Source organism: Microchirus variegatus (genome assembly GCF_963457635.1).
Source record: "Microchirus variegatus genome assembly, chromosome: 6".
NCBI classification, from domain to species: domain Eukaryota; kingdom Metazoa; phylum Chordata; class Actinopteri; order Pleuronectiformes; family Soleidae; genus Microchirus; species Microchirus variegatus.
The window spans coordinates 19,704,545-19,716,842 of NC_139807.1; the positions used below are offsets into that span (position 1 = coordinate 19,704,545).

At 44.4% G+C, this 12,298-nt stretch overlaps 1 protein-coding gene across 1 annotated transcript; it reads left to right on the forward strand.

Moving 5' to 3' along the window:
• Window positions 1-2,252: 2,252 nt before the first annotated feature.
• LOC310928302 (zinc finger BED domain-containing protein 5-like) lies at window positions 2,253-4,061 on the forward strand (the record flags this gene model as incomplete). Its single annotated transcript, XM_083890825.1, has 1 exon — window positions 2,253-4,061. One exon carries the CDS (start codon window positions 2,253-2,255, stop codon window positions 4,059-4,061), a length of 1,809 nt encoding a protein of 602 aa, XP_083746951.1.
• Window positions 4,062-12,298: the final 8,237 nt, after the last annotated feature.

Below are 12,298 nucleotides of genomic sequence, written 5' to 3' on the forward strand. Positions count from 1 at the left end.
GTTGCAAAGTGTTCACCATTAATTGATGTACATTTTTGCCACAAGAAAAGAAAACCTGTCAGGAAAATTCACTCCATATCTGTTTCGCATACTGTTTGACACACAGACAGACAGACATCTGTCTGCGTGCTGGGGTTGCATCACATATTGCAGCAGCTCAGCCAGCGAGATGAAAGAACAGAAATATTGGCAGAATATCACAGCATAATACAAATTGTGTTCAGGTAACAAGAGTCTTGACTGTGAGGAACTCACTCACTTACTGCAGGACGAGGAGGAAGAGGAGGATTATGGTGAAGACAACAGTGTCCTCCAGCCGTAAAACAACAACTAACTCTTTAACCAAGCTAAAGCTTGCATTAGGCTACATGTGAAGTAGATTGTTACATTTTCTCTTAAGGAGAAACGATCGAGAAAGCTGGACCCAGAAATGCAGACAGACCACGAGAGTAAAACTTTAACAATATTTATTATAACAATAGTTAAACATAAGGGGAACTTCCTAACAGCAAGTGAGAAGGGAAGACAAAGGGGAAACGCCGATGCAGCTGGGCGAGGACAGTAGCTCCTCAGCGAGAGCCAAATGTTTGTAGTGGAGTTCTGCCTAGGAACAGACTCACTCGATGGTAGAGGTTGTGTGGAGAAAGTCCCAGGAGTAGAAGGAGACGCATGACATCTGTGTTCTTCTCGGAGTAGGAGATGAAGAGACGAAGGCGAAGGCGAGTGGAGGAAGTCCCAGGAGGAGAAGGAGTTCGGACTCAATGGTTTGAGGAGAGACACATGGAATGTGGGATGTGGGATGGATGTTGAGGGAGTGTGGTAACTTGAGGTGGACCGATGTGCGGTTGATCCACCGGGAATGGACCAATGAATCAGGAAGCCAACTTGCGGGATTAGACCTGGAGAGGGAGGTCTTTGGAGGACAGCCAGACCTTCTGTCCAGGTTCGTAATGGGGAGCAGGGAGCCGATGTCGGTTGGCTTGCTCCTGTGACTGGAGGGAGGCACGCTGAAGAGAGGCCCGTACTTGGTGCCAGACTGCTTGGCAGCGAAGGAGGCTGGCCTGGACTGAGGGGACCGCCACTCTGTCCTCCTGGAAGTTGAAGAGAGGAGGTTGGTAGCCCAGGGACGCCATGAAGGGGGAGACACCGGTGGAGACAGACGTGAGGGAATTGTGGGCGTATTCAACCCAGGGGAGGAAGGAGCTCCAGGCGATTGGATGGCGAGCAGTGACACAGCGTAGGGCGCTCTGCATACTTTGATCCGCACTCTCGGTTCGGCAGTTTGATTGAGGATGATAGCTGGAGGACAAGCTGACGGAGGCGTCCAGTGCCGAACAGAAAGCATTCCAGACTTGGGAGGAGAACTGTGGACCTCTTTCTGAAAGACGTGGTTAACCAGAAGTTCCGCAATCTCGGCAGTAGAGGGCAGTTTAGAAAGGGGAATGAAGTGAACCGCCTTGGAGAATCGGTCTACCACGGTGAGGATGGTGGTGGTGTTGTTGGAAGTAGGGAGACCCACGGCGATGTGGGACCAAGGGCGGCGAGGGATGGAGAGTGGATTGAGAAGATCAGCTGGGGGACGATTGGTTGTTGCTGCCTCTTGGGACATAGAGGGCCACCAGAACCGCTGCTTGAGGAACTGGAGTGTGTGGGCGACTCCCGGATGACAGGCAAGTTTGGACGAGTGTGCCCACTGCAGAACCTCATGACGGACAGAGTTGGGGCAGGCAGCCCCCACTATGCAGGCAGGAGGAACAATGGGACCAGGCTCCAGACAAAGTGGATCCAGGGATAAGGCGTCGGGCTTGGCATTCTTGGATCCAGGAAGGAAGGTGAAGGAGAAGTTGAAGCAAGCCAGGAACAGGGCCTACCGAGAGTTCAGACGTTTGGCGTTGCGCAGGTAGGAGAGGTTTTTATGATCTGTCTACACCAGTGGTTCCCAACCGGGGGGGCCCGACCCCCTGAGGGGGGCGCCAAAGATCCAGGGGGGGTCGCGAAGCCCTCTTGATTTTAAGGGGTTTAATAATTTTAATGTAATTAAAATGTTAAATAAATGAGTAAGTGTTTAATTCATATATATGTGACAAAATCAACTAAATTCAAGGGCCACATTAAACATTTATTCGTGTATTTAAATAGGTAAACAAATAAGTTATAGGCCGATATCACGAGGAACAGAGCATTCCTGTGTGACGTGTACGCCTCTCGTGCAGCAGCCATTGCCTAGCAACATAAACAAAGCTCAGGCAGAGATGGCGAAGCGTCAGGTAGAGGAGACTGCGGAAAATGTCAAAAAGAAAAAGAGGGGCTTCCAAGAAAGTTATATTGAGTTTGGCTTCATAGAAGCAATGGATAAAATTAGAGCTGAATGTATATTTTGCCATGAGAAACTGGCAAATGAAAGTTTGAAGCCCTGCAAGCTGAGGCGACACCAGACAACTAAACATCCCGAGACGGTGGGTAAACCCAAAGAGTTTTTCATCCGAAAAAGAGAGCTTGTTGTCACTAGCAGGCCCCAAAACATAAAGGAGAGTTTCTTCAGGGCAGGAAGCGACCAGAGGCAGGCAACGGTTGCATCCCTTGAGTGCTCTCTCCTAATTGCCCAAGCCAAAAAGCCACACAACATCGGCGAAACACTGATTAAACCTGCGTGCATTAAAATGGCTGAGATACTGTGTGGACCGCAGGTGGCTAACAAATTTAAGACTGTACCACTATCCAACAACACAGTGAAAGACAGGATCGACAGAATGGCAGGGAACGTTGAGAAGACACTCGTTGAAAAAATCAGGACACGCCCGTTTTCAATCCAGCTGGATGAAACTACCACTGTGGCAGAGGAAGCAATTCTCATTGTGTATGTACAGTACATTGAGGAAACTGAGCTTAAACAAGACATTCTTATGTCTGTTAATCTCACAGCCACCACAAGAGGAGAGGATATTTTCGGTGTAGTCAACACGTACTTCACAAGGCACAATATTCCCTATGAAAATATAGTTGCATGCTGCACAGATGGAGCCGCCGCAATGATGGGGAAAAATAAGGGCTTCAACAGCCGTTTGAAGGAGAAGGCTCCGCACTGTTTAGTGTTTCACTGCATGATACACAGACACGCACTGGCTGCCAAACACCTCTGTGAAGACCTGGACGTAACCTTAAAGACTGTGGTCAAAATAGTCAACTTTATTAAAGCTCGCCCGGTCAACAAAAGGATCTTTGCACAGCTGTGTGAGGATGAGGCGCACCAGACACTTCTCCTCCACACCGAAGTGCGCTGGCTTTCCCGCGGCAGAGTGTTGGTGCGTTTCATGGAACTTAAAAACCAAATAAGTGAATTCTTAGCCGTTCATAACCAGAAACTATCCGACGAAATGACCGACGAGTTTCTCATTAAGACTTCATATCTTGCGGAGATATTCAGTCTGTACAACGAGGCAAACAAACGCATGCAGGGCGCGGATGCCAACGTAATGGAGTGCAAAGAGGCAGTGGATGCGTTTGTGCGTAAAGTGGAGTACAGGAAGAATAAACTGGGAAAGGGGGACCTGCAACAGTTTCCCTTGCTACAACAACAGTCAGGGGGGAAGTTATCTGATGCTTTGGCCAGACAATTCACCCGCCACATGGAGCAGCTTCAAGAGGATATGCACTCGCGTTTTTCGGATATTAATGAACATGTCTCAAAAGACGCATGGGTGATGGACCCATTTCTCGCTAAAGAAGAAGATGTGGAGCACCTCCAGGCTGAGGATGAGCTCATGGATATAAAGTCCAACTCTCTCTGCAAGCGATTCTATGATGAGCATGGATACAAGCGGTTTTGGCTTGTGAAAGGGCCAGGAGTCGCTCCTAGGCTTGCTCATCATGCAACCACCAGATTCATCTTGCCATTTGCCACAACATACCTGTCAGAGACTGCTTTCAGCGCTCTGGTCACCATAAAAACAAAGGCACGCAACAGACTTGATGTGCACAGTGACTTTCGTTTGGCTGTTACCAAAGTCACACCAGACATCCCATCACTGGCTCAAGAAATACAGTGTCAGAGCTCTCATTAAAAGCTAGGCTGCCTGGTATGTATGAAAGTGAAATGAAAAGATGATCATAATACAACGAAAAATGTGTTCCTAGTACAAGTTCTGAAGTTTATGTGGTCATTTTACACATGTTTTTCCTCATTGCTCCATGCTGTTGCTGTTTTTTTATTCAAGCAGGTAATAATTGAAACATAGGGCCTAATAAAGGAAATTGTGTTTTTAAAATTAGGCCTAGGTTCTGAAGAAGTATAGACAGGTTATCCTCATTGTTTCATGCTGTTGCTGTTTTTTTAGTCAAGCAGGTAATAATTGAAATATAGGGCCTAATAAAGAAAATTGTGTTTTTAAAAATAGGCCTAAGTTCTGAAGAAGTATAGACAGGTTATCCTCATTGTTTCATGCTGTTATGAAATTACTGAAATATAATAAAGTATTTAATGTAAAAGAAGTTATGATGTTCCTTATTTTATTTTTCATGGGGGGGGGGGGGGTCACCAAAATTTACAATGGTAAAAATATGGGTCCCTTAAGAAAAAGGTTGGGAACCACTGGTCTACACGATGGAAGGTTGGGTGGTCCCCTCCAACCAGTGCCTCCACTCCTGGAGAGCCAGGACGACGGCCAGAAGTTCACGGTTCCCCACGGCGTAGTTCCTCTCGGCGGGGGAGAGGCGATGGCTGAAGAAGGCGCATTTAAGGAGTTTCTGGTCGCTGTTGTTGTGTTGAGAGCTGGTGTCCTGCCCTGGTGTCGGAGGCATCTACTTCCACGATTAACTTGAGGTCTGGATCAGGATGGGAGCAGTCGTGAACAGTTCCTTTAGCTGGGAGAAGGCAGCTTCGGCCTCACCAGACCAGAGCAAAATCTTTAGAGGGGAGGTGAGTCTAGTCAGTGGCTCTGCGCTCTGCTGTAGTTACTTATAAAACGTCTGTAAAAATTGGCAAAGCCCAGGAAACGCTGGAGCAGTTTGCGACTGGAGGGAGTGGTTCAGTCTTTGACCGCGCAGATCTTAGCGGGATCGGGGGAGAGCTTGCCTTGTTCCACAATGAAGCCCAGAAATGGAACGGATTGGGCATGGAATGAGCATTTTTCTGCCTTGACTTAGAGTCTGTTCTGCAGCAGGCGTTGTAGGACCAGGCGAGCATGCTGAACATGTGCTTCTTCCGTCTCCGAGAAGATGAGGATGTCGTCCAGGTAGACGAAGAGGAACCTGTCCAGCATGTCACGCAGAATGTCATTGACAAGGTGTTGGAAGACGGAAGGGGCGTTGGTTTAACCAAAGGGCATGACCAAGTATTCAAAGTGTCCAACGGGAGGGTTGAAAGCCGTCTTCCATTTGTCCCCCTCCCGAATCCGAACAATGTGGTAGGCATTAGGGAGGTCGAGTTTAGAGAAGATTTGTGCTTTGCTGAGGGAGCTGAAAGCGGCGTCGAGCAGGGGCAAGGCGTAACGGTTTCTGACCGTTATTTCATTTAGGCCTCTGTAGTCGATGCAGGGCCTGAGGGATCCGTCCTTCGTCTGGGTGAAGAAAAACCCGGCACCGACTGGAGATGAGGAGGGACGGATGAGACCAGCGACCAGGGACTGGTTAATGTAATCTTCCATGATTTTCCGTTCAGTGTGGGAGAGGTTGTACAGTCTTTTGGAGAGAAGTGTGTCCCCAGGGAGCAAGTCTATGCCACAGTCGTAGGGACGGTGAGGTGGCAGTGACATAGCAAGTGTTTAGAAAAACCTCAGCGAGGTCATGATACTTGCTTGGGACACCAGTGAGGTTGAAAGGATCAGTCTCTGGCATGGGAACAGGAGCGGGACGAGCCGGCTGAAGATACAGGAGTCCACTCCTGCGTGTGCTGGTGAGCTCAGTCTTTTGGGCGCAGTGGGCATGAAGCGAGGCGATGGGCTGGTTGCCCACAATATATGCATGACCCCGTCTTCAGTCTCCGAATCGGCCCCGGGAGTGACAGGAAGTTATGACACGGGTTGGTTGCTAACGGGTGTAATGTGAGTGGAAACGGCGTGCGGAAGTAAGTAACGTTTCCTCTCACGTCGTCTCTCCAGAAGTCTATTATCTATAGGAATCGCTAACTCAATGAGTGAATCGAGATCTGGGGATTCGTCCCGAGTCGCCAGTTTGTCTTTTAACTTCTCATTTAAGTTGCAGAAAAACAAAGCATGTAACATGGGGTCATTCCAGTCGCTCTCAGCGGCACAAATACAGAAGTCGGTGGAATAATCGGCCGCCGAAGAGTTAGCTTGTCTTACATTTATCAATCAACAGGCGGCATCATTGCTCTGGGTGGAATGATTGAACACCCTTGATAAATCGCCAGAGAAGGAACTAAACTTGAATGAATCTAGTAGACTAGTAGCACGGCGACTGCCCACTGTGCGGCTCTACCGGAAAGTAAGTTTACCACAAAAGCAATCTTGGCACTGTCTGTCGGGTAAGTGGAAGGTTGTAAGCTGAAAACTAACGAACATTGAAATAGGAAACTTGCGCAAACAATATTTATTATAGGGCTGGACAATATGGCCTAAAAAAAAATCCCAGATTTTTTCACAAAAAAAGATTCCGAAGCCTGTCTACGACTTCTGGCTTTAGACATGCCCGGTGGCATGTAACAATGCCCCCCCTACATTGAAAACACGGCGATATGGCCTGAAAATAAAATTCCTGATTTATAAAAAATATGATTTTCGATTAAAATAGATTTTTTTCAAACTACTAAAGACGTGTAAATGCATGACGTTTTACACACACACACACATACAGTGTTTCAGTGTCAGTTAATTAAACTATTTTAAATATGTCCTCCATGACCGTAACACCGTGTCACAATCTCTGGACTAAAATACAGCGACATTGTGATACCAGTCGCGGGCCAGACTACTGTGTTAAATAGCGAGATTTTAGACATTTCCCTGGTAATTGTCGGAGAGTAACCCATGTTTTTTGGACTGTTAAATATTTTTAAATGATCTACAGTTCGGCACTGTTCGGCTCGATCCTTGTGTCGGAGGTCCCTGGAGCAAAGACTCGGATATAGAGTCACATACATCGGTAGCTCGCCGCTGGCAATCAGCAGTGCTGTTCCAACTTGTGCTACTGCCTTTTGTTGAAATGGGCTTTAAACTTGTCTGTCGCTGCAAACTTCCAAATCACTGATACTAGTCCTTTCCTTGTAAGCAGTAGCAATGTTGTTGCTATGCGTGCATTCGTTTGCATGTCCGGAGGGGAAACAAGTTTGGGGATCGGGGTTCCGCACGGAAGCTCCCGAGGGCAAAAGGTGCGCCGTAGTAAGAGGAGAAAAAAATCGTAATCAGGGAGAAGCTCACAAAGCACATTGTAATATGACAGAATTTACACCTCTGGCTGTTACCACTACATATTAAAGCATGCGCCAGGCAACCGTTTTTAACCTTGCCCCTAGGATAACGACAGTATTTCTACTAATTTATATCCACATGAGGGTTGTGGAGGGTGCTGTGCCAATCTCGGCTGACATAGGGCGATAGGCGGGGTACACCCTGGACAGATCGGCAGTCCATCGCAGGGCCATATAGACGCTCATATACACAATTGTCCTACAAAATATATTACATATGTACAAGCTATACTACGGAGCCCCTAAAGGGACATGGTGAGATTGTTTTTTGGGTGGACAATTTTCTGTTACCTCGGAATAAGTTTTGTTGAAAAAAATCTTGCAGTGGCCTTAACTTAAACAGGCATTATTGATTAAGAACCATTTAATATTGTCACTTTAATCCTTTAAATGTGTTGCTTAGGGGCACATTTAGAAGAGTTAGTACATACTTTCTGCAAAGATTATCCGTGCCCAAGCTGCATCTAGTTAATGTTTCCTTTGGATTGTTGGCTGGGTGCAGTATAGTACGGAGCCCCTGAAGGAACATGGTGAGATTGTATCAGTTTTGCGTTACCTTGCAATAAGTTTTGTGTTACCTCACAATGTTTTATGTATGCATTATTTATCACGGCAGGTCGGGGAAAGACTGCTGCCACTGTTGTGGTCTCCATAGTTACGCACTCATTTGCATCAAGAATAGAATAGGAGCGATGCCGAACTTTGGCTTGATGAGCTGCTGGCTGAGATTATTGACTCAGTGCCACATTCATTGTAATGAATGTGTGTTTCATATGTATACTGCTTGCTTTCCTCCTGATGGTCAGACGTTGCTCTGTGCTGCTAGCATTGACACATCTTAAATCTGCAAAAAAAAGAGGTTATTATTCCGAGCGCATTGCAAACCGCTGCTTTGTAACACAGAATGAGAACAGGTTAAAGTATAAAGTATTTGTTTAGTGATAACATGATTGATAGGCTATCATAATCTTTATCACCACCGTAGGAGTTTAAGATAACCTACTATGTCGCTCGGTACATATTCAGGGTCTCTGCAGGTTTCAACGAGTCAAATTTAAGACTTTTTTAATACCACAATTAAAACAATTTAAGAACCATTTAAAATCCATACTGGCAAAAAAGTACAAAAGACATGAAGGAAAATTGGAGCCACAAATCGTTGAACTTGCAATTCGGCTTAGCTGTGGGCTTTCATTAAAGCGGACCTAGACCGGAAGTTCCAATTAACGCAGTTTTTTTTAGTGTGTACATCATTACCTTGTTTAAGAAGCCCTGAAAGTTCAGCCACTGCTGTGTTTTATTGTAATCTCGGCTCAGCGAGATCTCTGAAAAAACCTGGTCCGGTTACGTAAACAACAGTTCTCCGTAAGAGCAGATCGTCCTGCTCCGGGCACATCTGGTTGCGTACACTGAACCGCAGAAGAAGAATAACGTCCATTGTGGAGGAGGGGGGCAAGTAAAGTACACTGGGGGGAAACCCTGGCTCTGCAGCGAGTGAAGCGAACAGAATGTTGCAGCAGGCGAAATAATTAAATGTTTTTAAATTCCGATTATTAACTTATCCGTATGGATTCGGAATCGTTCTAGAGAGAATCATGATGCATCGAAGAAACGATTATTTATCCCACCCTTACTGTGGGGGGCAGAATAACACGAAAGCTGCGTCCAGTCTGTCAACTCCAAAGAAGAAGAAGAACACATTTACGTCAGGTTTATTTATTACGATCCATTTGTCAGTCTAGTTATTAGGTTGTCAGTTAGTTAGAAGATGATACTCATACAAATACCACAACCACGGACATATTCAGCTGACATTTACCACACACCACGGCTCATTGAAAAGTAAACGATAGCAAACGATCACTTGTCCGCACCGGCGGGCTATTGACAAAAGATCGTAAAATAAAAATAAATGTTACGCAACAATGACGTCAGTTATCCATAATATGGGCCTAAACTAAGATAATACAATGGTTTTCATAATTTTTATATCTCTATTAACAAAGAAAATACTTAATTTGTAGTGCACTCGCTTCGCTGCTTTCGACGCCATCTTTCTTATGTGAAAACACGCAATGCATTCTGGGTATCCCTTGCTCCCAAGGGTGGTCTCGGAAAATCTCAATATTGAGGGCGATACAGCCCTTAAACTTGCCCCTCAACTTAATTTTTCTGAGAATCGGGACAGCACTTACACTAGAGGGAGCGCGCATTTTTGAGATTGAGGGTTAAGCAAGGAATTGGAATTCACCGTAATATTCCACTCTATTTCTGCTCATAGTATACGATGTGATATAGTTGTCGGCAGTGAAGCGACAACCTCGTAAAAGTAACGCTTGACAGACAATTACACATATGTTATATACACGTAATCTGTGAGCAAAGTAAAGTCACCTTGCTTTCGCTGGAGAATAATGTCAATGTTATTCAAATGTTTATTGTTATTCATGTTTGTTTAAGACTCCTATATAGACAACATCAGGGTTTCCCCCAGAAAACCTGCTATCTGGTACCTCTCGGGCCCACCGGCGGCACACGGCGTTTTTGTAAAAAAAACATTTAAAGTTCACAAGAATTTGTTTAATTATGACTATATATACACATGTATATATACATATATATACATGTATATATACATATACATATATATACATGTATATATACATATATATATACATGTATATATACATATATATACATGTATATATACATATATATATATATATGTATATATATATACATATATATACACATGTATATATACATATATATACATATATATATATATATATACATATATATATATACACATATATATATACACATATATATATATATGTACACATCTATATATAGATATAGATACAAACAATAAATAAAAAACTACTGCCAATTTGAAAACTGCTGCTGCCTGCAAAGCATTGGGGTTATACAAAGCAACACCCAAGTGCACACAACATGTGACTGCATGAATACGAAGCAGGATTATGCTGTAAAAAAAGTAGTGCTGTTTGTTCCTGGTGAACCTTTCCTTGATGAATGTTTGAGCAAAATTGCAGCTATGAAACAACAAAGAGATTATAATCAGATTTTAATTGCTTCCCTTTGGAAATGCAGACATTGATAAGACAGCATGACTGGAAAATATTGGCATAGCTAAGCAGACAGCAGTCAGTATCATGCATCTGTAGTGAGAATGGGAGTGCTTTCTTTTCCAAGTCTCTTGCAAATCAATTGGCTGATGGATAACATGTCTTTTGGTGAAATTGACTGGTCTCCCTGTCCCGCTCTTGAAGAAATTGCTTTTGAACAGCAAAATGGCAACTCAAACCATCACTGTGGCTGCTCCAGAGTTTTCATTTGTAATGTCTTAGTTGGGTTGAAGAGAAGACTCTGCATTCTCTTTTTCCCAAAATCTTGTTTAGTGTGAGACTTGATGCAGTAAGTGAATTTTAGTTTGCTCAAGATGCAAAGAGAGTCACACACACAGGGACTTTTGTTTCTTCACACACGGAGCTGCCACAGCTGGTTGATGGGATAAGGAAAGACACAGGTAGCGTCAGCTCAGGTCCTTGCCATTGCTCCCAGCTGCAGGGAGGTAGAGTGTCTCACAACATGGAGGACAGAGGGAGAAGACAGGCGCAAGAGTCTGTGCTACACTGTATCCCCAGGCTGTGCAGCATAGCAAACACTACCACAAGCCCTGACATAAGCCTTTGCCAAAGATGATGGCTTAGTGCCGCTGCTGCAGGCCTCTGCCTCTGCTATTCACTTCAGCCTCACACCTCCAGTCTGCTCCATCTATGGCACCAGACCCTGTACTTAACACTTACACAATACACCCTTTGCCCCAGAGCAAGACAATACACTTTCTGCACCGAGTGCAAAGTTATGCAGGTTTTAAGGAATAGATAAGATGGATAATGAACACAATTTTTTTTTTTGGGGTGGGGGGGTTATGCCTTGGGCAATAATTTTGCCGCCGGCCTCCATCCCCCTATTCTAGACACTCGGCATCAATGTAAATTTCAGGCAGATTCTCCTAGAGGGTACGGCCCCTCTGTATGCATACAGATGAACCCAAAAACAGGTCATTTATTCCCATTACATAGCACAGACTCAAGCTTGACACAATGTGGGCAGATTGCTCTAACACTATATTCCCTTGTACCACCTCAAACAACCACGCACAGTTCAGTTCAGAAACACCCTGCTATTTTAGCTACAGTGCAGAACACAAGCCTATTTTAAGAGCCATGTGATAAATATATACTCCTTATTTCCCAAGTTAGTGTTTAATACTGAGCACTTATCTTCTGTGAGCCAAAATTGGAAAAAGAAAAAGAAAAAGGAAAAAGATATAGACATGATGCTGCTTGATAAAATGATCACAATTTTGTTGACCTCTACAGGCATCAGTTAACACAACCAATAGCTGTCTGTCTGTTTTGTGCAGATTTATTTATTTATTTTTTCACGTGTTCAACTATTAAAGGCGCCATCTGTAACAATGCGGCCAAAAATGGTTACTACACTGAAAATCAAAACACTGCGGCAAGTTGTTCTCCACCGTTCAAAACCATGCCCTTTACTGCAGACTTAATCTTGGCGTTTTTGACATTCATAGTCTTTTAGGTTTCGTTTTATCCTGCCATCGTAGCTCAGACGTACCTGGCAACCAGTGTTTGCTCGGCAGCTGAGACTCTACTGACTGAAATGATTGGTAGACGGCAGTAGGTGGCGCATCATGCCAAAACATAATTTCAAAACATAAACAAAACTTTTCGGTCTGCAAAATATTATTTTAATGCAAATATTTTGGCTGTACTGTTTTTGTTGGTGAGTTCAGTATGTTTAATGAATATTATTCCTGAC